The sequence below is a fragment of the Carettochelys insculpta genome, chromosome 2 (assembly GCF_033958435.1).
Source record: "Carettochelys insculpta isolate YL-2023 chromosome 2, ASM3395843v1, whole genome shotgun sequence".
Taxonomy (NCBI): domain Eukaryota; kingdom Metazoa; phylum Chordata; order Testudines; family Carettochelyidae; genus Carettochelys; species Carettochelys insculpta.
This window is the reverse complement of record NC_134138.1, coordinates 207,610,464-207,635,722: the sequence shown is the minus strand read 5'-3', so window position 1 is coordinate 207,635,722 and position 25,259 is coordinate 207,610,464. Positions and strand designations below refer to the sequence as shown.

The window sequence follows — 25,259 nt, the reverse complement described above, 5'->3', positions numbered from 1 at the left end:
AGAATGGTCTCCAGGGAATAGGGTAGCTTTGCTAACTGCACTTGCATACCTAGAATATGCATCGTGTGCCAATTGAACCATAGTGGCACTTCAGCTGGAGAGTGAGCACATAGCTCTCACTGTTAATGCGGTGTGAAATCATCATGCACCTCACCTTGTGCCCTTGCTTTACATGCATGTCACTTTAGTAATACCAATAGGAAAAACCCAGTGGAATTTGGCAGTCCTGTGGGTGGGCAATGGTAAACAAAACGTCTCCCAGGCCACCCACTACTGATCTAGCTGAACGGAAGCTAAGTGATCAGTCTTTGACAGGTATTTAATCAGTGGAAAACAGAACACGCCAGCCTTGCCTCAGCCCATGGCATTGCTACCTTCCTTGCTGTTGTCACTGAACTACATAATCTACACCAATAGTTCACTGCCCATGGAAACTTACTAATCCTGTAGCAAGCTGCAGATATATGCAGGTTTCCCTCTGACACAACACCAGCTGCTCCAAATTGTGTGCTGAGCACTACAACTACATCAGTTATTTTATTTAGAAAGGACACCAAGCCTGAAGTGCTAAACAGGCCCAAGGATAGACCTGTAAAGAAGAGGACTTTAAAATAAAGTCCTGGCCTAGCCAATGCCAGTGTCTAGGCTCAACAAATGAAAAGTAATGCGCTGGGTCTTTTTTTCCCCACAGTGGTCGCAGACTGGCCAGAGCATATTTGCAACCTGGCCCAGGAGTCCCACCAGCATGACGGGGACATACGCACCCCGGAAGTCCCACCACTGCCCCAGCTTCTTCACTCCATTGTACCCCCATCCCTGAGGGATTTGGCCTCAAGGGTTACTGGGAGTACCTACTGCAGGGCAGCAGCAAGGTCCCCTGCATTCCCTGCACCAGGCCCCCTGGGAGCCTCTGAGGCCATAACCCTGGGAGGTCAGGGTTCAATGGGGAGGAGAGGAAGGGGCAGGTGCCCCCCATCTCCACTTGGGCAGCCAGGTCTCCTGGGTGGGATTGCAAATATGCTCCATCCTGTAGATGGCCTGGGGGAAGGGGGGCATGAATTTGGGACCCCTGCTTTAACTTCTGTGGTAATGTAACAGTACTCAGTCACCCTGTACTATCGCTAATGCCTTCTGCCTTATCAGGCTACATTTACACTTAAAATGCTACAGCTGTACAGTGGCAGTGGTCAATGTAGTCACTCTCGAAAGTGACCAGTGGGCTTCTCCTGTCACTGTAGTGGAGCTGCCTCCTTGAGAGGTGATAGCTAGAGTGACAGAAGTTTTCTGTGTAGACCAAGTAGAAACCACCTAGGTCCTTAATGCCCAGGAAGAACAGGGCTGAGCTCTTAGGGCTGGCCTACACTGAAACATTATATTGCACAGCTATGTAGTTCAGAGGTGTGAAAAATCCACACCCCAGAGATGTCATTGTGATGACCTACCCCTCTACATAGACAGCACTAACTTAACAGAAGAATTCCTCCATTGATCTGGCTTCTTCCTGGGAGATGGATTACAAATGCCAGTGGGAGACAACCCACCACTGTCCAGTGTTGTATGTAGTAAGTGTCTATGTTGAAGTGCCACAGTGGCAAACTGATGCCATACCACCACCTTGTTTTTTCTACTTCAGACAAAGGGAACAGGCTACATGGATCACAGCAAGGGGTGCAAACAAGCTGGAGCTTTCTCCTGCCTTGTAACCCCTTAGCATCTTCTGTAGGATTCAGGCACACAAATCCAGACAATAACACTGTTCCCTCCAACCCCACTGCTGTCAGTGTTAATTCTGACGTGCTAGCGTTTATTGTGCTTTCTTTCCCTTCCCCTGGATATAAAACACCCACTTGTTTGGGGACATCATAGGTAGGTAGTATTGGTTAGCCAGACACCTGGCAAGTTCACGTGACTAATCAGACTGAATCATCTGCCATGAGTTCTCCACCTGCAGCTGTGACACACACGCCCTACTTCCTCTTCATTATGGGAAGGTGGTCACTTCTTAAACTTTGAAGGGTTAATGGCCTGTACAAGCTGCAGAACTAGTCCTATCTTCATCCTAGTTCCAGACCCAAGTCAGTGATCTGCTACTAACACTACATGTAAACAGGCAAGCCCCCGGTGTGGGGAGAACCACAGAGAACTGATGTACATCAGCAGGAAATTAGCATGGGTGGCATTCCACTGCTGCTCTGCTAGTACCGTAGCTCTTAGTCAGCTGCAATCCTGTAACAAAAACATGTGCATGTTCCTAGCAGAGCATAACAGGAGCTTGCTCATTCATAAGGCATAGCAAATGATTGAAGATATAATTGCTGTAAGTTTCTCTAGTCACACGCCTTGGGTGCAGGAAGAAGAATGATCCTGAACTTCCTCACGGACGAAGGTAAAGAACAGGTTCAACTATAGGTAATCCAAGTTACTCCATCGTAACAACTTGTTTCATTATTGCACTAGTATTACTAACCACTCATACACTGCACTGGGTTATTGCTACCATTGCATAGCAGAAGAATAATGCAGGCACGCACTTAAAACAGCTATCAAAATCAGTTTCAGCATTACCACAAATAACTACAGAGGTCTTGTTGACTCAAGATGGTTCAACACTCTGCTGTTTGAAAAACCAGTAAATATCACTTAACTGGAAGTGTATGGAATTTGCTCATATTGCTTTCCAAGCAGCTGCTTTCTCTCTGAGGAAAATTTATTTTCCCAATGCTTTTGTTTGGTCTCCCTCCTCAGTCCTATTTAGGTTGCTGCAACAGCAGAATCCTGAAACATGTTGATCCATCCTGTGAGGTAAAATTCACCATAACATGCCTCTGCTATTGGAGAATGCGCCACTTGTTACAGCTGAGGGATCTGCACAATCATTCACACTGATCTGCCATTTGGAGTTGGCTGGCTGATGTTTAGATACATCCACCACTAGCAGGCCTCTCACTGTACTCATTAAGCCTCTGCTACAAAGAGATTTGGTGCTTCACAGGGTACTTTACTTAGGCCAGTGTTTCCCAAATGGCGTTCTGTGGAACCCCAGGGTCCCATGAAGTGAAAATAAGATTTCTGTGAGAAAATGACCAGGGGTCTGCAACCTCTGGCTCCGGAGTTGCATGGGGCTCTAAGGAGTCATTTGCGGCTCCGGACGCTGCTGCCACTGAAACAGTAGAACGAAATTTAATTGGTTTAATGGGTGGTGGGAGGGATCTAGCTGTTAAACCAACTGAATTTAGTTCCATTATTTCAGAGGCGAGAGGGAAGCGAGCTGCAGAGATTCCCTCACTCGCAAAGTAGCCAGTGCACATGCAATGGGGGTCAGGGCCAGAGGAGCCAGACAGGTCCTGCAGTTCCTGCGACATCCTCACCTTTCTTTGGCTGCGACTGACCCCTTGTAGGGCGGCCAATGAAATCAGGCCCTCAGGACTAGAGTCAGAGGAGCAGCAGTGGCTAAGGTAGATTCGTCTGCCATGCTGGGTGAGGTAACGGGGAGCCAACTTCAGTGATATTTGTTCAGGCAGCGTTAGGTGTGGGGCCTCTTTGGGTGGACAGGTTAGTCCCTGGGGGCCAGTTTGGGGCTGAGGCAGGTTAATCCTGGGGCAGGGGAGGTGCAAAGCCATGTATAAGACTTATTAGGCTTTCCACAAAGGTCTTTTGAGTTTAAAAGGATTCCGTGGCCAAATAAAATGGGGAAATACTGACAACCTAATGACTACACTATAGAGCTTGCAGCCAGTAGGGTGGATGTTCTGAGGCTAAGCTGATACAAGAGAGCACCCCAATTGACTTAGCTACCATGGTTCATAAGGCTGGAGTAATTATGTCGATGGGAGAAGCTTGTCTAATGATGCCCACATCTGCACTTTGATCAGTGTAATTTACATTGGTCAGGGAAGTGGTTTATTCACACCCCAAGTGACATACCAAACTAAGGTGTAATGTGTACACAGCCTTAGTCTTAATACAGAATGCAAGGTGTAACTTCTCTGTGGAGCTGGGCAGCAACAGTGTTTGTGGATTGCTCCCATCTCTCACTTCCTATCTTGTTGTAGGATTCTAAGTGACAACAATAATAATAATTATAATAAGAGAAACACATCTCCTAGAACGGGAAGGGACCTTGGGAGGCCATCTAGTCCAGTCCCCTGCCCTCTTGGCAGGACCAAGTACCACCCTTACATCTATTTGCCCCAATCCCTTAATGGCCTCCTCAAGGATTGAGCTCACAAGCCTGGGTTTAGCAGGCCAATACTCAAACCACTGAGCTATCCCTATGGCCCCTCCCTCATCCAGCACTCTTGGGACCTGAACGGTCCTGAACGAAGGAATTTCACAGATGAAGGATGGCTCTGTGCCCCACTGGACCCCTGACTCCCACCACCACCCCACCTCCAGCCTGGCCTGTGCTAGCCCTGATCCCTGGCATGACTGGGCTGCTAGACAGGGGCCCACCATCTTCCAGCCCTGGCTGGCCTGCCACACTTGGCCCCGGAGTCCCAGCTCCAGCTAGGCTGCCAGTGTAGTTCTGGGGTGGAACATGCCAAGGAGCAAAGGGCTCTCTTGTTCTGTAACATCTATAGTCCTGCTGGACCACAGATATTGCCAGACCAAAGGATGCCAGTTTTGGGAGGTGGAACCTGTAGCAAAATGGACACTGAAGTTGTACTATACCTAGCCATAATCAGGCAACAGATTTTGCTTCAGTTCACAGCAGCAATATAAAAACGGAACAAAATTACATATTGCTGTTTTTCCTTCCTCAATGGTTAGATCTTTTTTAAATCCTCAAGCTTTTGTTTTGTACACCATGCAACAGGAAAGATCACTTTCCATACTGAATGAGGCTTACGGAAACTACAAGGTAGCCACGCCAGGTTCCGGCCTTTAATTACTAGTTGCTAGTCAGGCCTGATCTATCTTAGGATCACTCAGGAGAGGTCACCATTGCCACATGCAGCAGGAACATGCATGCTTGCATACTCCTGCCAGGTAGGCGATGTTCTCCTCCCTCTATCCTAGAGTATTCTTACTCAACTATCCTGAATCTTCTTTACATACCACAAAGGAGCTAAAGTTACATCACACATCCCCATGACTAGGGAAAGGGTAAGGCCTTTTTCCTTTGCTGCAGCCAGGAGTGTATGCAATTGCAAAAGGGAAAAATCTGAGGCAGGCTAGCTGCACACTACATCTAAAGTAATTGTATCATAATCTTATACTTGTAGACTTGTCCAAATTGCACCCTGAAACGTGCGTGTCTGTGGGTGGTGGGAAGAAGGAGGGATGTAGATAGTCATCACTGCTATGCCTTTCTGAAGTGGGCCTTAATAGAGGTTCTCATTCATAACTCACACACTTCTCCCTAGTGACCATTACAACATTTTTACAGAGTGCCTCCTTGTGGAGTACCTAAGACCACCTGTGATTTTCCAAGAAAATATTTGACTGAAAGACAGCTACATTCACAACTTTGCTGCTGGTTTTAATGCTGAATTCAATATAGCCTCAGGAAAAAAAATGTGCCAAGCAAATGGCAGGAGGGTGTGGGGGAAGAGACACCAGGCCCTTGGAGCAGCAGAGAACGCAAACAGCTTCCCCTGGAAGAGGGGGTTTTAGTTATCACAGTTATTGCCTTTGCTCTTTCTCCCAGGCAAAGGAAAGGCTGACTTGTTCTGGGACTGGGAAAGTTTGCTGGCTAATGAAGTGAAAGGTTCAATGAGTGTTTTCCGATCTGTAACTGTCACCTCCCACAGTCTCACCTTCTCAGCCTTTGCCCACTGCTGTGCTACTTCTGTTTCCACTTGTCTTTGCTCCGTGAGGTCAGTTTTGTTTCCTAAGACGACAACGGTCACCTAGAAGGAAGAGAGAACAGGTCATGGTGGTACATGCAATCCTTAGGCTGTTCACAGTCTAGATCTCTGTTTCACCAACTTAAAACATTCATGTACCCCTTTCAGGACTTTGGCCTTATCAGCATACCCCCTCTCCCAGAGCAGTCCCTGTTCTTGTCTCCTAATTACATGTACTGCACTTTGGGAAACACTGCTCTAGGTTACTTCTGGCTTGCCCTAAACACACTCTTCATTCTGAAGTAGCAGAACGTGGGGTTCAACTCTGTGTGTCACTCTGTGTGATGGGAGCAACATGTGTGATGAACTCTATCAACAGTTTGAGGGAGATGGAAGTAGCATGTCAAACACCACCAAATGCAAAGCTCTACAGCCAGAGTTTCCATTTGCTTTGCCCTTTGTGTTATCAAACACACCAGTGACAGACTGTAGGATGTTAGGGACTGTGAATGGCAGTTTGACATGTACTTCACCCAAGTGATACCAATGTAAGGCAGCAGAGACCTGGCCCACACTGCTGTTTCCTAGTTCCTAAATGTAGTTTTAAGAGTCCATTTTCCTCCATAAATAACCTTTTGAACAGTTAGGATTGACTACTAGAAAAACTACTGCTGGCAGAAAGAGGGGAGAGAGTGTGTAGAAACCACCCAAATCAATAGGAGAGGGTTAGAATTAGGTCTCTGAGGGACACAGTAATATGTTTGAGTTCAGGGCTGTAAATAACAGAGAGCAAAACTTCTCCAGGGAACAGATAAGAAAATCTGTACCAGTATTGCTAATAAGTGAGATGATTTAAAACAGTTTTTGTTTTGTTTTTTCTATGGTAGTACTTGTCCCAGCCAGGGGACTGATGGGATGCGGGGCCGGGGGGGGAGAAGCAGCTGAGCTCCTTTTTTTTTTTTTTTTTAAATTACAAGGAAGGCATGGATTAAAACAAACAATAAAATCGTCTTGAAATACACAAGGCTAAATAGTACTAATAGCCTGATGTACTCAGGTCTGCACTCAGGAGAATGTTTAGGATAAAGTCCTTTGGAAAAAATGTATTAGTCTTAACTTTTGCACCAGCTCTTCCTGGTGAACAGATTCTGGAATTAGCATGTGCCTCCAGTTTCATCCCCAAGGTTCGTCTGTCTTTAAGTACTTAACTAAAGGTTTTGAGACCCACAGATAAGTAGCTCTGTGTCAGTCCAGAAAAGGGAAAGTTGACTTAGAAAAGACTAAGCCTCAAGAACATAAGGGTTTGCTGCTCCGTGAAGCCCATCTAATTCAGAAAATAAGATACTCAACCCACCTATGGTCAAAGGCTAATCTGTCTCATCAGTGACTACAAATTCCACTGATGTCACATCATTCCTTCCCTTCCCCCTATCCCCAAGGCACTAAATAAGTACAGTAATCCCTCGATTTACACGGAGGTTGTGTCCTGGGCAACCTCTGCGTAAATCGAATTTCACATGAATGGGTGGAGGGGAGTTGGGGAGATCCCCAGAATTCCCCTGGCTGGGGGAGCGGGCAGCTGTGGGAAGTGGGGCAGCTACATGGCCCTGGTCTCTCCCAACCGGGAGTGGGGCACACAGCTGCTTGCGCTGCAATTTCTCCCAGCTGGGGGAGCTGAGGGTTGGAGGTGGGGGGGCGGTTTCGATTTGCACTTAACTTGTGTTCATACGAATTAAGCGCAAATTGAAATTGTGGTTCTCAAGGGTTTACTGTGCATCTCGTGTTTTGCAAGAAGTGGTATGACATTCTGCCCACGGTACCTGTCTTCCCGCGCTGCTTTTTCTTTTTAGTAGTCTGAATGAGCTTTATTTTGCTGGCTTAATTGCTAAAGGCATCGAGCAGGTGAAACCATTAAAGGATGTATGCCTATTCTAAGAAGACGGTAAGCACAAAAGTACTGCACAGGTGATATTTAGCTAGCACAGCTGCAACAATGTATTCGCTGATACTACTAGCTAGCTGTTTTCTAAAGGAAAATACAGCAGTCATTCTTCAGAATGGAAATGATTTACCAGCCATGCTGAAATTCAGTACAGCCTCCTTGCTAATTGCCTCTAATAATCATTATATAAAATATAATATAATAAAAATAATAAAAAACTAGGAGCACCACTGTCAACTACTAAATTTTGTTCAGGAGCATGTACATGAATAAAGCCAGATGAGGATGATGGGTCATATTGTTTTATCCATTGTATTTTAGTTTTCAAGTATACCACCAAATCAGTACACTAACTGTACTACCACCCATCTAAAATAGTACATTACATTTCTGCTGAGAAGAAGGGCAAGACAGTTATCTTTTGTGCCAATTATACAGTGTGTAGATTAATGAAATTCTTCTGTACTGGAAAACTTAATTCATTAGATTGCCTGTGACTGCAGGGAAAATTTGCTTTCCTTTCTACTGCTTTGCAATTTAACTTTCCATTACTGAGTTATTTCAGACATGGCCAAGAAATTAAGGCATTAAGCTTTCACCTCTTTTTTGTCTCTGAATGCGTCAATCTCTTTTTTGAGCACTTCTGCTCTCTGGAAGGATTCAAGGCTGTTCACAGCATAGACGAGAACAAAGCCATCAGCAACAGAGAAGTAATGCTTTGGAAACTCTACGCCTTCTTCAAGGCCTGTAGTGTCATAGAGACGTAATTGTTCCTTTACCCCACGATCTGTTTCGACCGAAGCCAAATACACATCTTCCACTGTTGCTCCCTCTTCTAAACCTGTGGTTTTTAAAAAGCCCCACCAAAAGCCCAAAATGTTAATATTTATATTATCACTTTACAGAATTTATTATAACTATTTATTCATGCTGTGGTTTTGACCAGGATTTGAATTTGGAGTCTACTGCATTCTCAGCAAGACCAGCTATTTACAGTAAAGAGACCATTTCACATATATTCATATACTGCATTTGTGAGTATAGGTAATTGTGTTTTATGGGCATAAGTTTAGGACGATATAACTTAAGTGACCCTTTCTTCAGGGTCCAAATCTTGCTCACCAAAACTATACCATTTGTGCTACATGTAAGGGCTGCTGTGGAGGAGTTATAATTGGCTGCTTAGGCTGCATAACAGAGGAAAAAGGACCACTGAGAAAACTACTACTGCAGTTTTCTTTAGTACCCCAATATCTCTGAGGCTGCCACTCCTCCTCACATTGAATGAGATCTTGTTCCACATGTAGAATAGAGGGTATAAAAGATGATGTCTATGGGACCATTTGTGTAAGGTACTAACTCCTCAGCACAGAGATTCAGGCTTTATGATGCTATAAGCAGCAATGATGATGTTCAAGTGCAGGGAAGCTACATAACTTAAGAACACAATAGAAATCTCAGAAATTCAAGTCTAGATCAGCGGCTACAGTAATACTTTCAAGTTTTCAAAGAAGCCTTCTGTTACCAAAATTTGTCATTTCCTTTCTCCAATGCACACCCACAAACATACGCTTGTTGGTTCTTGTAGGGAGATTAGATTTTTGTTTGTTTCTCAGATAGACAAATATTGACACATTGTTTTAGAAAATAATGATTTTATTATGTTTAATAACACTATTTGAAACCCTTCATTCTGACAAACAAGCTTAAGTATTCCACCCACACATGTGCTGATTATTTCTCCTGCTGCATGCAACCTTTGTTTCTAGAAAAAAAGTGGCACAAACTCTCCTTGCTATTCCCGCCTCCTTTTTTTCCTAGTCTCATAAATCAAACTCACATTTGATTCATACCAAACTCTGACCAGACTAATTGATCTAGCCTCCAAATATAGCCATTCTGCCATGAAGGCACCACACTAACAGCACCAGAAAAGATTGGAAAGGTTAACAAAAAGAGAATGAGTGTAAACTAAGATTGTAGATTCAGAAAAATGGTAATAGAAGAGAGTGCTGGGGCATTTTTAAAACTAGGTGGGTAACTGAGTCCTTTCTGGAAACTAATTTCTTCCTGCTCTCTGCCTCCAGTACATTGTTCCTTCCAACCAACATAATGGTAGCAGCAACAGATATGTCTCTCTATTCTTACCTGATGAGAAAGCGGTGAAAATGAAAAGGTCCTTAAAGTGGAGGTGAGAATAAGTGACAGTGATGGAGGACTTTAAGGCATTAGAATTTACATAGCACTAGTCTCAAGAGATGAAATTCAACCCTCTGCAGAAGGGCAGCACAAGGCTTATGTACCAATCAAGATAGGACTTAGGTGGCACATTGGCCTCCTACTGGCCATTGATGTAGTGCATGGTTTCCCAAACTGGGAGGTGTGCCCCCCTAGAGGGGCATGAAGAAATTCCTGGGGGGGGGCACGAGGCAACCCAGCCATCATTCCCACCACCCTTTGCTTCCAGCTCTCAGCCCCTGCCATTTTACGTGCATGACCTGGCACAGATACTATAAAAAGCAGGCAGCTGGCAAAGACCCATGTGCAAAGGTGAGTGAATGTGGGTGGGCGGGGAGGAGAATGGGGTTAGATGGGGGACTGGGGGTGCCTGGCTCAGGTGAGGGGGATGGGGTAAGAGTGGGGTCTGGTGATGTCTGGTTTTGTGGGAAGGGAGGAGATCGGACAGGTGGCTCGTGGGGCTCAGGTGGCCGGCTGGCTTGCAGGACTCACGGGGATTGGGTGGCTGGCCCCGGCATCACACGGCTCAGGCAGGCAGGCAGCTGGCCCCAGCAGTGTGGGGCTTGGGTGGGCAGCTGGCCCCAGCAATGTGCAGCTTGGGCCAGCAGGTGGGCAACTGGCCTGGGCAGCTCAGGAGGGCAGCTGGCCCCAGCGGTGCAGGGCTTGGGCAGGCGGCTCTGGCAGTGGAGGTCTGAGGCGGGCGGATGAGTGGCTGGCGGGGGCAGCTCTCTTGGCTGGCACAGGGCTCAGGCAGCTGGGCAACTGGGGTTGCACCAGGCACCCACAAGGGCCCAAGAAAAACTATTTGTGCTTATTTTTAATTTTAAATAACATTTTTGTATCAAGTTTTTGTGTTTAAATTACTAATTGAATTTTTTGTTAAAAGTGGGGTTGAATGATGGTAAAGAAGAGGTGGGGGGGGGCGTGAGGGTTTCTCAAAAATTAAAAGGGGGACGTGATGCTGAAAAGTTTCGGAACCACTGATGTAGTGGGAATAATCCACTTTTGAAGATGATTAGTAAACTTAGACTTGCACAGATCAGCTAGAGAAGGAGGATGGAACCACCTGACAATCATATGGCTGAAACCATGATGGCAAGCGTATTTGCAGTTGTTGGCTAATATAATGTCCATACAGCCATTTTTCAGAGACCTTGTTATAACAGCTATTACAAAACAGTGCTAAAGATTATTGCGGGTGAAAGGTATGGCATTTATAGCATTATATAGCTAGACTATCTATCCAATCTTAGTAGAACCAGGATGGGGAGGAAAAGTCCTTGTTTACACTGATAATCAACATCATCCAAGAACTGTGTTGGAAAATTTCATCTGTAGAAGACTAGGCACACCGTAAATGCTACTCAAGTTTACTGTCAGTAGTTTTGCAATTTAGAAACGCAAAGAGTAGGGATCAAAGATGCCATTTACTAATAAATATTTGACAGTGATTATTGCACAGTAAACCTAGATAATACATAAAGAAATATCAAACATGCAAAACAGTTGACATTAAAGTGGAGTTTTCAGAAATGTCCAGGTGACTCAGGAGCAGTGCCATTATCTTTTAATGGGATCTGTGCTCCCATTGTGTTCCTTGGACACTTTTGAAATTCCAACGTCAGGTATTATCCACAGAATGTCGAGTGTCAAAAAAATAAGCAAAAAGAACACACTTTGCCCTTGCACTCTATTTATCTTTTTTTTCCTTTTAAACTTGTACGCTAAGCAGCAGAAAGGACAAACAAATCAAAACCCTCACACTCCCCACATATACCCACAGGGCCAATTTTATTGTTGTTTCGTGAGTTTTTGTTAAGACAAAATATAGAAATCTTGAAACAGGATTCAGAGAAGTTCTAGAACACCAATTCACCTCAGCCGAAGTAAGAAATTAAGCCCAAATTGGTACACCTAAAACTTGTTGGAACAGCTTTAAAAAAGAAAATGTATCTCACCAACAGTATGTTTTCCATAGAGAAGCTGCTCCAATATTGCTGTTTTTCCCACGGATGCCATTCCACAAAGGACCACTTTGTAACCCTTTCCCATTCCTGTCAGGATGTCAACATCTGCAAACAAATCCTGTTCAAGTACAGGGATCTATTATACTTAGGAATGATATTAACAGAAAGAACTCTGAGGACAGAGTAAAGCAAAGTTGCTGAAATATTTAGTGCTTCACAGTTCAACAAAAGATGGAGTTGATGTTGAAGCAAAGTTCTCTCTGAATCAGTCATCTGCAGGTTCTATTTCCAGGACAACACAATTTCCTTCCACAACCACCTTTTAGGCCTCCAGACTGTCAACATTTACACGAATGGTGTCAAACAGAAATGTTAGGATCACCACAGCCCCACCCTGCAGAGCCAGCACCTTCCCCCAGAGCCAGGCTCACATGCCCCCCAGCTGTGGGTGACTCAGCAGAGATGCTGCTGCAGCTCTGGAGCTGCTAGGCCTCACCAGCCACACCGAGCTCTGCAGCTGGAGACACGCTGGGTAACACGGCTGGCGCTAGCCGCTCTGGACTACAACTGGAGCCATACCAGCTGTGCTGGGCTACAGCCACTGCGGCCACCGCCACACACTTGTTCCACCAAGTGGTAGGGCATGTGTGTGGAGTGGGAGGAGGACACTCCATTTTGCCACATCTCAGTGCGGTGAAAGGGAAGCGTACAGAGAAAAAAAAATTCCTTCACTTCCATGAGGCCATTCACACACCGTTTATATACTTGCAGGATCAAGGCCTTACAGCTTCTTCAATCAATCTGGGAAGGGGCTCTGCCCACTTTTGTGTTCGCGTGTAGCGCCCAGCACACTGCCTGCACAGTGCTGCCAGTTCCCACCACTACACTGTGGGCTTTCTGTATATCTTTACATCAGATCACTCCTGAGCAGCTGGGTCTGAAACGCAAACCGAGCACGTGTCCCGCGCTCACGTTGTCAGAGAAAAGCTGGCAAAGGTGCCTGCCCCCAACCCCCATCTCAGAAACCAGCAGGGTGACAGCAGCGGCGTACAGGGCAGCCTCAGGCTGCGAGGGGAGCTGATGTGCGATTTGGGCGCGGCTGGAGGGGGCTATGCCACCACACCACCCGAAAACACTGCCTCCCTGGGCAGCGACCCCGGGACAGGAGATGGGGCTGGCGTGGCGGAGAGCAGGCACCGGCGCCCTCAGCCTGCGGAGAGGCGGGGCTGGCGGGAGGGAAGCGTTCTCCAGGGCCAGTAGCGCTACGAGCTTGGTACCAGGCCAGCCCTTCTCTACAGCAACGCGCCTAGCAACGGGGGCGCCCCAGGCAGGAAGCGGGGGCACGGGGGAAGAACCCCGGCACCGCAGAACCCCACCCGCGCAGAAAGATGCTCCGCCCACCTCGGGCAGGATGTGAAGCTCCTCTTCCCACCCCGCAGCCCGGTTTGAGATCGCATCCCCGCCCCCTCTCTGTTTATAGGCTACGGAGGGAGGGGGCGAGGCGGAGGAGTAATAGCCCAATCAGAGCCGTTGGCCCTTCAGAACTGCGTTTCCCAGCAGACTGTAGCGCCATCGCCGGAAGTGATGTAAGCCGCAAAGGTATGTGGGAGTGAGGCCTCTTCCTTTCCGGCTTCGGGAGCCATCAGGTTAGGTTATGGTCTGTACCGGGCCGATGGTTTCATCCGATTCCATCGGAGCGTAGAGCTGCCTATCCGGCTTTCTTTCTCCGCTCCGTGCGTGGGCTAGGCCTGTGTTTCCCAGGCTCCGTGGCAGGGACTGGCGTAGGGTGCCAGTGGTCGGCTCGGGCCCCTGGGTGGTGCTGACACGGGGCGGGCCTCCCTACGGTGTGGGGGTGCTTGGGGCGCAGGCAGTGTCGTGCTGAGGGGAGCGCCCCATCGGGCGATTAGCCGCAGGGCGCGGACGGGGGTGGTGGGGCCTGTGAGCAGCAGATGCCTAGGTCTGTAAGTGGCTACCGGGGGGCGACCCTTAGTAAGGGAAGGAAGTGACCGCTTCTGACTGACACGTGTCCGAAGAGAGCCACATAGGGTCCAGAGTGGCCAAGCCTCTGGGCAGTGTGTTGCGGAAGCCTAATAAAATTTTCAACGCATGAGAAAATTGAGTTCTGCCGTCACTTCCCTGACGCGTGAAGTTTTATAGTGTAATAATTAAAATTTTGCTCAGATACTCTTTAGTTTGTAGTATTAGCCAAATTGTGCTGAGTACTTTCACTAAGCCAAAAAACAGTCTCTGCCCTGAACAGTTGCTATACAAAGAGATACAGTAACAAAAAAGGAGTCTGCAGGATGATAATCTCTGTGTCATTTCAGTTACAGCTGTCCAGATTCCTAGAGGTATTACTTTTATAGTATCATTAAGCTTGAGAAATATATGGGGAGCCTTTTAGGTGTGTTCACAGGGGCAGCATATTTTCTATTCCTTTTGTGTAGTTTTTCGGTTTTTGGAGGGGGAGGTAGAATGTTGCTCCAAGCTTACACTGATCTCTAATTCAGCAGGTAAACAAATATGGGTGCCTACAAATACATCCAAGAGCTATGGAGGAAAAAGCAGTCAGATGTGATGCGTTTTCTCTTGCGTGTCCGCTGTTGGCAGTATCGCCAGTTGTCTGCCCTACATCGTGCTCCCCGACCAACCAGGCCAGACAAAGCCCGGAGACTGGGATATAAGGCTAAACAAGGTAACTAGAAATAAAGGGTAACAGAGAGTAAGCCGTGCTAGTCTATACACTATCAAAACAAAAAGCAGGCAAGTAGCACTTTAAAGACTAGCAAAATAGTTTGTTAGGTGAGCTTTTGTGGGACAGACCCACTTCTTCAGACCATATCCAGACCAGCACGGACTCAATATTTACGACAGAGAACCAAAAACAGTAAGCAAGGAGGACAAATCAGATTATCTTTTTCTGATTTGTCCTCCTTGCTTACTGTTTTTGGTTTTCTGTGTCTTAAATATTGAGTCTGTGCTGGTCTGGATATGGTCTGAAGAAGTGGGTCTGTCCCACGAAAGCTCACCTAACAAACCATTTTGCTAGTCTTTAAAGTGCTACTTGACTGCTTTTTGTTTTGATAGAAATAAAGGGGGGGGAGAGTAGTAATTTTAGTAATGCTATGTTAATGTTTTTTTGATTGATCCTTCCATAATTGAATATTAATCTGTGTAATGGTGAGAATACTGCGTATTTCAAAATTCTCTTCACAGAGAGTTTACATTTTTTGTTATAATTAGTTTAGTATCTTACTAAGTTAGCATATGAGTTGTGAGCACTGACAGAAAGCAGAACCTAAGTTGACTCCTAATTGGCACCTGGGGCAGAGAAACTTTCCACTGCCTAACTGTGTATGGAGATTGAAGTTCTCTCATTCTTATGGTATATCTTCACTGCTAAGTTAACCTTGGGTGTTCAGTATTAGTTCACATATTGCCCAGCCTCTGTCAAATTATTGTATTTTCACTGGTGTTGCATTTCTGTGTGTTTCACCATGTTCATACCTTGTTGTTATGTGCTGCAATTAGCCCTGATTCTTTCCCAGTGAGTTATGGGAGATCCTGCCTGCCCTTCAGGGCACATAGAGAGAATTATGGGAAAGCACTGGAGGCCTGTCAGCACGTGAGTGGTATATGGTCTACATCCTCTGTGAAGTGGACAGGTTATCTGCCTCAGTAAAAATGGAACCTGTGCTCCAGGGCATACTCCCAACCATCCCACTTAGCTGGGGTTAAAAACGCTAAACTTGGGTAAAGTGTGTTTTGACAGGATGGGAGGCAGTTTGTGCGGGTATATACACCAAGGTCAGAGCCTGGGACAGCTGCAGTGAAGACATGCTTTGAGATGATTCTTCTGGGGTGGTTAGCTTGGCATGTTCGAACCAACAGTAGACTTTTTATTTGTTTATAGTTGACTAGTAAATGCAGGAGTGCCCATAGGTCTGATCTATTGTTTTACTGATACAACTGGATTGATTAGGTGGATTTGGAGGATTGACATTAGGTGTGTGGTTTGGTTTTGGTTTTTGTACCATGCAATTATAACTGTTTAAAAGTACTTTACGCTGATTATTTCAGTTCCAAAACCAGAATACTCTATGCCAGTGGAGTTGTCTTTGCCAAAAATTTCTAGTGCAAATAATCTTTTAATGTACTGTACTACTTGGTGAGCAATGGGTGAAGATTATTATACAAAAAGCAGCACTTGCAGTAGCATAGAAGTATGGGTCTTAGTGGGGAAGCACAGTACCTTAATTAACAACATCCAGTCCTGTGGCACCTTAGAGACTAACAAATTGATAAGATCATGAGCTTTCTTGGTAAAAACCCACTTTGTCAGAAATAATTAAATTAATTTGTGACTGAAAGGTTGTCAGTGGTCTATAGTTCCAAATCTGTTTTTTTTAACAACTGGTGTCTTTGCAGGTTATGTCATTTACCGTGTTCGTGTACGTCGTGGTGGTCGTAAACGCCCAGTCCCGAAAGGCGCTACCTATGGTAAGCCTGTAAATCATGGTGTTAACCAGCTGAAATTTGCCCGAAGCCTGCAATCTGTAGCAGAGGTAAGTGCTTTTCCTTTGTGACACTCAGTTGCAACTTTGGATGATTGAGCTGCCCTGGTCCTGAATATTCTGGCCAAATAAGAGCGAGTTTCTCTGTAACATAAAAGCTCGCGCCTAATAAATGGTACCAGAGCGCTTGGGTAGGATTCTTTATCCATTTCTTATGTTACAGATGGGGAAACTAGTGTGCGGAGAAGTTAACCTGAGCAAGTAATTGAGACTGCATATTAGGCAATAGTTTGCCATTAATGTATATATGCACCTAATGTGTCAATGGAACTGTCCTACGCAGGAACAGTTAGCCTTCATAAGATAAGGGGGTTTGACCTCAAGAAACTTCAGATATGTTCAGGTGCATGATTTCATGCATGCTTTTGGTCTGTGTAACCTAGACAGTCCAAACAAACCCTCGTGTTTAAACTTGATGTGTGTAGTATGGCATGTGTATTTACAGTCATACCCCGAGATATGCCCATTTGGGCTACAAGAATTCAAGTTTATGAGCAGCTTGATTAAGGACCACTACTTCGCCTTACGAGGCATTTACTCGAGCTTACAAGTGCCTCAGCAGGACGCAGACACCATGAAGCTGGAGAAGGTCAGCTCATTCGGGCCCTGCCCCTGCCGCTCACTCCTCGGGCGGTGAGGGGGCTTCCTCTGTTCACCCTGCACAGCTGTGCTTCGGGCACTGCTCGCTGCCTGGTGGTGGTTTCCTGGAGCCCCCGGCCCAGCCCAGCCTTTACCTGGGACTGGTCTGGTGTCCGCCTGGGCACTGCAGCAGCTGGTGGCCGCTCCCAGGCACTCCTGGGAGACGTGGCTGCTGGGTGCACAGTCCATCCTGGTCCCGCCCCTGCTGCTCGATTCCCGGGCGTCTAGGGGGCTGCCGCCACCTGCTCTGCGCAGCTGTGCCCTCTGCTAGGTAAGCGTAAGTGGATGTAAATTTTGGGGCTCAGGAATGGATAAAGTTTTTTCCCATTGAAATAATGGTAATTACATTTTCAACTTACAAGAATTTGCCCTAGGAGGAGTTTTTCAGGAACGAATTACCCTTGTAAGGCAGGGGAAGATTGTATCCTGCAATCTTAATTGATTTCCTGCTGAAGAATTCCAACTGAGTTGTCCCAAGGCTACATCTACACTTAGAGGGAGCATTGACGGCTGCTACTCAATTCAAGTATGAGCATTGTGTACCTAAAATTGATTTTGCAGCCATCAACATTAATCCTGGTCCTCACTGCAGAATGTTGATGGGCGCACGCTCCTCCCACCAACATTGCTTAATCCTTGCAGCTTGCAAGGAGTTCCAAGTTCAACATTGATCCTGGAACAAGCTGTTTCACACATGCACCAAAGAGTGCCTCGGACGGTCAAACCTAACCATTCAGTCTTCTGTGGCTAGTGTAGCTCTAGCACAAGAAGTAAAATCTTTATGGCAGTGACATGATCCCAAGTCAGTTTCATCTTGCTACACCGTGGGTACAGTGGTACCTGGCAAGAAGAGAATTCTAGAATACAGGAAAAGGACAGGCTTATGGATAATAGAATGGGGAAGATGGGAACATCCATCAAGATCCACCCAAAACATAATTCTTTTGCTCAGTGTTTCCTACCATTGTCATACTTTGTTACATTCTTTTAACAGTGCATGATCTGATTTATTGCTGTGGTTTGTACGGTGTAAGAATTAACACCGTCTGATCACATCATGTGCTATGGCCCGCAGCTTGAAAATGTCCCACTGTTACTGGATTGGTAATCAAGTGGTTTTGCATGATGTTTCTTATAATATTCGTATTTAAAGTCCACACAATGAAATATCTTTAACGTTCATCTGAAAAATACTGATGAATCAGTTGGGGGGTCACTGTCAGGACTATCTGTCTTGGTGTGGATGACTGTTATTAAACAAGTGCCCCAACAGAGACAGAAAAGTTTGATGCCTTGACAGCTCGTAAAGCTATTGTGGGATAAGTTAGCTCCGGATTTGATGATTGGCTGCTGAACTATTGAAACTAGTGATATCAGAAACTGCTAATCAAAGAGCTTGGCTGAAAGATTGCCGAGAGCTGAGTGAAAAATCTATTGTAAAAAGAATATTAAAGATGTGTCATGAAGAGATGTTAATACTGTGTGTTAAATATATAGAAGTCTATCCTGCAAGTTAGAAAAATAAGCAGCTATCCAACAATGCGGAAAGAAATGTTTTGTTGCAAGCAAGCTGCCTGATAGGCCCTTACATCCTTTAATTTGCTTTTTAAAGACAGGCTTTTCCATGATTAATCCCTTTTCAGCGCTAGACAGTTGTGAGGAGAATGCTCAGTAGATTCATTTGACACCACATATATTTGAAAACAGTTTAAAAGGGTAAAATGCTTACATGCAAATAAGTTTTCTGATACAAGAGATGAAGATGTTGAATATCAGTTCTAGCAAAGAAAACGACACCTGTTTTTATAAGGGGATAGCCAGCTTAAGCAATGGAAGCACCTTTTTATGTGCTTGTTATATGCTCTTGAAATGTGATGTTCAGGGGCCAGCCCAGCTGTCACACTGAGAGACCTTGAATTCCATCTGTGTGGCCTTTTTTCAGAATCAGAGCCTTAACTATACAGTATTTTATGTTAACGTCAAGGGGACTGAACTGCCTTTCTATAGGAAATTCATACCAGCAAAGATCTAGAAACAAAGGCAACGTTGTGAGAATGGGGAGCGTTGTAAGTCTGACACCTGCCTTGTAGTTTGTTTGGGGCTTGTCTGTACTTAATGGAAGATCAACGCACAGGGGTGTGATTTAATGCACTCATAGGGGGGCTGCACTAAATCAAGCAATCAGGGTACTGCTGTTGACCCTGATACCCCTTGTAGTCATGAGGAATGAAAGAGGTTGATGAGAGAGTTTCTCCCATCAAGTTTCTGGTGTGCAGACTGAGGCAAAGATCGATTTAAAATACACAACTCCAGCTAGGCTATTTTTGTAGCTGGAGTTGCATATCTTAAATAATTACACACGCGCACGCACACACACACACAGTGTAGACCTGGCCTTGGGTTATGTCTGTGCGCTTCTGAGTTCAGCGTGGTCATGGCACCAACACTAGGAGAAATCTCTATCAGCTCTGTATGTAAAGCTACTCCACTGGTGGAGATGGTAACAGTGCTGGGAGTGTGTTTATGCTGGTGTTTTACAGTGCTGTAACATGCTGAGCTGGGGAGTGGAGAGGGGTGCGGGTGTGGTGGTTTTTTTTAAAAACACCCCTGAGTGAAAAAGTTACAGTGCAATAAAGAGGCAGCATAGCTAATTCCTTGAAGGAAGACTCCCCTCAGTGGTTCTCTTGAGCATGGGCGGAGGTGAGGAGGGAATTGGCAATGCCAATAAAAAACAAGTCTCAGAAAAGTTATTTGTTCTTTTTAAGCTAAAGTCTATATAAAATTGTCTTCTGATATACAAAAATAATTTTCAGGGATAGCCAACACACACAACAGGAATATTCTACTTTCTTATAGAGTGTTACTTTTTGTAGAGAAATATTGTCTTTTTTGAAACATTAATTGAAATCTGGGTGGTGTTTTTGTTTTTGTTTTTTGTGTTTTAATTGAAGGGTCTTCAGATTTTTCTGTCTTGTGTTACTCAGAGTACACTCATCTGTCGTTAAACAAGTACTTCATTTACGAGTACTCACTTCAACAAGGGACACCTTTTGTTCAGTGGACGAGTGACCTCTCCCCACTAATACGAGACTTACCCCCTCCCTGCAGGTCCAACCTGCCACAGCCTGACCGCCTGCCAACCCCACAGACGCCAAACCGCAGAAACTTAATCCCCCCCACCAGTCCCTGTGAACCTGAACTGCCAAAACTTAAATCCCCCACCAGCCCTGTGCACACCCAAACTGAACACCCCCCGCCCCCGCGGCGCACCCGAACTGCTGAAACTTAAACTCCCCCCGCTAGCCCCATGCATCTAAACTGCTGCAGCCTTAACCCACCCACTCCCCGTGGGCCCTGCAGACCCAACCTGCAACAGCCTGAACCCCACACCCTTCCCCCGCAGACCCAATTCCCCACTCATGTCCCCAAACTGCCCCCAGCCTTTAACTCCCCACAACCCCAGGTTCACTTACCTTTCAAAAGCAGCGCCACTTGCTGCCACTCTGAGCACTTGGAACCAATCTGAGACTTTTACATATCTTTTAGTAGGAATTTATTGTCCCTCTTACGAGTTTTTGTCTACAAGTAAAAAGTTAGGAACCAGTTGTGCTCATATAGGCTACGTCTACACGTGCACTCTACATCGAAATAGCTTATTTCGATGTAGCGACATCGAAATAGTCTATTTCGATGAATAACGTCTACACGTCCTCCAGGGCTGGCAACGTCGACGTTCAACTTCGATGTTGGGCAGCACCACATCGAAATAGGCGCTGCGAGGGAACGTCTACACGCCAAAGTAGCACACATCGAAATAAGGGTGCCAGGAACAGCTGCAGACAGGGTCACAGGGCAGACTCAACAGCAAGCTGCTCCCTTAAAGGGCCCCTCCCAGACACACTTGCACTAAACAACACAAGATCCACAGAGCTGATAACTGGTTGCAGACCCTGTGCATGCTGCATGGATCCCCAGTTGCAGCAGCAGCAGCCAGAAGCCCTGGGCTAAGGGCTGCTGCACACGATGACCATAGAGCCCTGCAGGGGCTGGAGAGAGAGCGTCTCTCAACCCCTCAGCTGATGGCCGCCATGGCGGACCCTGCTATTTCGACGTTGCGGGACGCGGATCATCTACACGGTCCCTACTTCAACGTTGAACGTCGAAGTAGGGCGCTATTCCCATCCCCTCATGGAGTTAGCGACTTCGACGTCTCGCCACCTAACATCGATTTCAACTTCGAAATAGCGCCCAACAAGTGTAGCCGTGACGGGCGCTATTTCGAAGTTGGCACCACTACTTCGAAGTAGCGTGCACGTGTAGACACAGCCATAGTGAGGGGTGAGTGTAGTTCTGATCACTTGAATGGAGTAGCCAGGTTTTTAACTCTTTAGACACCAGTTTACTTAATTTTATGATTTCTTGCTTAGGCAACTTTTACTGCTAATCTATTTCAGTCCTTATTAAGCCTTGTCTAGAGGCAAGAATGCCTGCATTGCAGGGTTTTAATTTGGGGTGGAGTGCAAAGAAGACAAATATTGCATTAACTCATCCGCAAGAAAGAGCTATTGTAATGCCCTTTATTGCTCTTTTTTTATTGAAACGTGGCTTCAAGTCCTTGCTTTTTATTTTATTTCATATATAATGGTTATACTGGCTACATCTGCACATCATTGTTATTCTCAAATAAATCATACTGGAATAGCTATTCCAAAATAGCTTATTTTGAAATAACACACCTACGCACAAAATTGCATTCAAAATAGCATGTCTGGACACAGTGCCTATTTGGAAATAGTGACATTGGATGCCATTATGGCTTATTTCAAAATAGCTTTATTCGTGCTATTCCTCCTGCAATAAGGTGTACAAAATTAAAATAACACCTGCTGTTTTGAATTTATTTTGAAATAGTGTGTGCATAGTGTAGATGCTCACAAAGTTATTTCAACATAAGAGCTGTTATCTCGAAATAATTTTGCTGTGTGACCGTAGCCACTGTCCCCTCAGGTATTGCTGCAGAATTGGAAATGGAATGGGATCTGGAGGAGATCTGTTGGCCTGTGGAATAATTTCCCCAGGGGTAGTGATGACAGTCTTCTGGTTTCCACAGTTAAAATCGAACAACACAAACAAAAATACAAAGAGAACAGTCCTAAACTGGCAGAAGAAAGGGACAGGATTAGATGACCTAGTAGGTGTCTTCTGTCACTTGTTTCTGTATAAACAGCTGCAGCATTCTTGGCTTTCGGTTAATGGTGAGAGGATTTTGTGCTGGAAGAAATGGGTAGCAGATGTCCCCAGAAGTTTGAGACATGGAAGGCTTATGTCTTCCAGTCTCCCTTTCAGCCACTATGGGATTGTTCCTTGTAGTGAAGTATGTGTTTTCTCTAGTACATGGCATCCTGGTTAATGAGGCTTTCATCAGTTCCTTTGGGAGACTGCTCCACAGCCTAATAAGCATCCAGTAACCTGATGATACTTAGTGTGTCATAACCTTTCCCTAAATTTCTTAAGGCAGTGGAGCACAAACCCCCTCCCAATGGAGATGCAGGAAAATTCTGGGAGCGAGCAGGGATTCTAGACGGCTCTTGCCAGTCCCACAGGAGAGAGGCTCGGAGGGAGTGCAAGCTCCTTCACCACTTCCTGACTACCTTAAAAAGCCACCCAGCTTGTGGGGCACTGTCATGCCGGTTTGCACTCGAGGCAGCTTCTCCTCCCAGTCCAAGAACCACCAACAGATTATTGCAGAGAAGAGAAGACCAGATACTAGGGTGGAGCTAATAGTGCAGCCTGACTACCAGGTAGAAGCAGCCCACTGATGAGGAAGTCTTGGCAGTGCAGTATTTGGGAAGGATGTGTGACTGGACAAGTTTCTGAACCATGTGCTGTTTGACGCTTTTGTTTTGGGGCCTGTTGCATAATGTTTCCCTGAGCCACACCTTTGCTCCCACTTCCTCCTAATTACTGTTTCATTCCTTGAACTCTTCCTAATCTTTAATGTATCCTTTATCTTTTTTCAGTCCTGCTTTGGACTTCGCCATCATTGTGGATCCATGTCTGTGTAGCAATCTCTTTCTTATACCCCGAGAATCCTTCCAAACTGCTCTCCATTCTTGAATTTTTTTGATAATTGTCATTCCTTGTTGTAGTCCATCCTCTTTAGGGTTTTAGGGGAAGAGAACATGTTAAGTGCCGCCAGATTCATTTGTCCCTTTCTTAATTTTGTGCTTCTAGTTAGAGCCCTGTGCTAAGTCTTAAAGAATTCCTTTCCTTCCACCCTTGTCTGAGCTCTTGTTTTTACCCTGTCCTCTAGGAGCGTGCTGGTCGCCACTGTGGAGCTCTGAGAGTCTTGAATTCCTACTGGGTGGGTGAAGATTCCACATACAAGTTCTTTGAGGTAATCCTGATTGATCCGTTCCACAAGGCCATCAGACGCAACCCTGACACCCAGTGGATCACCAGGCCAGTTCACAAACACAGAGAGATGCGTGGGCTGACATCAGCTGGCAGGAAGAGTCGTGGCCTTGGCAAGGGCCACAAATTCCATCACACCATTGGTGGCTCCCGCCGCGCCGCATGGAGAAGACGCAACACCCTGCAGCTCCACCGTTACCGCTAATTCTTGTAAATGTCACAATCTAATAAATCTTGTGAGAGATCTTGAATTTATTACTGCCTGTCTGTATTTAATTAGTTAAAATGGGAAGTCAGGTTTTCTCTAGGTCAGAGCTGTATTGCCTTATTTTAAGGATTAGCAAAAAAAAAAAAAATTAACTAGAATGGGTGCAAGAATGACATCCCTGGATGGCAGAACGCTAATCACAGCATATAAAGCAGGAACAGAAATGCAAGCTTCTCTAATTTATTACAGATTGTGCTGGACTAAAGAGGTTCACTCTTATCTGGCATGATTTTAATTAGCTAGATGACCATTTGTCTTGGGCACGACCAAGTTTTCCATGGTCCCATAAAGTTTGTTTATAGCCACCAGTCCTGGCTACCAGTGTTCTGTGCTGTTATTTAGCTGTAATTTGGCCCTACATGTTTTCTAAGAGCCCAATAAGTAGTGGGAGGTGTTGCTAATGCTGCTAGATAATATTGACCTCCTGTGGTCCAGCAGATTCTCTCATTCGGCACTGGTCAGGTCCTGAGGGTGCTGAATTAGAGAGGTTCAACCGGTATTATGCTCAAAAAGGGTGATGTCTGCCCAGTACTCTTATTCTGAGAAAAGGCAGCCAGCTGTGATGCGTGTACTATAAAGTGAACCAAATACCAATTTTGTCTTATCAAATGGGACACTGAAAGATACTTAACACAAAACTTGCTTGGTAGTGATGTCTGAGCAGGACAAAGGGTTATTAGTTTTAATCAAGGAATATTAGTTAAAACTATTATAAATTTTCAAGCCAGGGTTCTTACATTTGATCCATACCACAAGGCCATCAGATGCATTCCTGACACCCGGGCCATGTCTACACTAGGGGAGAACTTCAAAATGGCCATGCTAATGGCCAAATTGGAGAATACTAATGAGGCGCTGAAATGGATTTTCAGTGCCTCATTAGCATGCTGCTGGCTGCAGCACTTCAAAAGTGCTGCTTTCAAATGCATGTGGCTCGGCTACTGCAAATGTCGAAATCCCCTTATTCCTATCAGCTGATATTCCTTGATTAAAACTAGTAACCTATCAGCTGATAGAAATAAGGGGATTTTGACATGTGCAGGGTCCTTTCAAAAAGGACCCCCTGTGTAGATGAACCACAGGTGAGCGAAATGTGGCACATTTGAAGTGCCACAGCCAGCAGCATGCTAATGAGGTACTGAATTTCATTTCAGTGCCTAGTTAATATTCTCCGATTTAGCCATTAGCACGGTCATATTGAAGTTTTCCGCTAGTGTAAACATAGTCCCAATGAATAACATCAGCTGGCGGGAAGAGTTGTGATCTTGGCAAATAAGGTGCTTAAATCTATACCTAGATTTAAAATCTGGTATGAAGTTACTTCATAAAATATTTTTCAGTGGTTTTTATGTTGAACGGTACTAGCCTTGGTGAGCATTTACTACAGTTGTTCAGTGTCCAGTCAGCTTTTTCAGACTGGAACGCTTT

At 45.5% G+C, this 25,259-nt stretch overlaps 2 protein-coding genes across 10 annotated transcripts in view; one reads left to right on the top strand and one right to left on the bottom strand.

Annotated features, from left to right (window-relative positions):
* NKIRAS1 (NFKB inhibitor interacting Ras like 1) overlaps window positions 1-13,359 on the bottom strand; it is a 40,808-nt gene extending 27,449 nt beyond the window's left edge. For 7 of the 9 annotated variants that reach the window (XR_012644024.1, XR_012644023.1, XM_074984466.1 and 4 more), the window contains exons 1-4: window positions 13,338-13,359; window positions 11,928-12,054; window positions 8,331-8,572; window positions 5,760-5,852 (exon numbers count right to left, since the gene is read on the bottom strand). Coding sequence is in view for 7 of the 9 variants with exons in the window: in XM_074984466.1 (XP_074840567.1) it covers window positions 5,760-5,852; window positions 8,331-8,572; window positions 11,928-12,021 (429 nt within the window). In the remaining 2 variants the exon portion in view is untranslated. Of the gene's footprint in view, window positions 1-5,759; window positions 5,853-8,330; window positions 8,573-11,927; window positions 12,055-12,690; window positions 13,077-13,337 lie in introns of those variants that run through there. The other 2 variants (XM_074984465.1, XM_074984463.1) reach the window with 2 other exon arrangements.
* Window positions 13,360-14,419: 1,060 nt separating this feature from the next.
* Window positions 14,420-23,818, top strand: RPL15 (ribosomal protein L15). The gene is made up of 3 exons (XM_074984458.1): window positions 14,420-14,631; window positions 16,365-16,501; window positions 23,463-23,818. Exons 1-3 carry the CDS (start codon window positions 14,460-14,462, stop codon window positions 23,766-23,768), a joined length of 615 nt encoding a protein of 204 aa, XP_074840559.1. The 5' UTR covers window positions 14,420-14,459; the 3' UTR covers window positions 23,769-23,818.
* The last annotated feature ends 1,441 nt before the right edge of the window (window positions 23,819-25,259 follow it).

Coding starts and splice junctions, on each gene's coding strand:
- RPL15 (XM_074984458.1), top strand. CDS start 14,460: ATGGGTGCCTACAAATACATCCAAGAGCTATGGAGGAAAAAGCAGTCA. Junction 14,632..16,364: donor GGGATATAAGGCTAAACAAG/GTAACTAGAAAT, acceptor GTGTCTTTGCAG/GTTATGTCATTTACCGTGTT. Junction 16,502..23,462: donor GCCTGCAATCTGTAGCAGAG/GTAAGTGCTTTT, acceptor CCTGTCCTCTAG/GAGCGTGCTGGTCGCCACTG.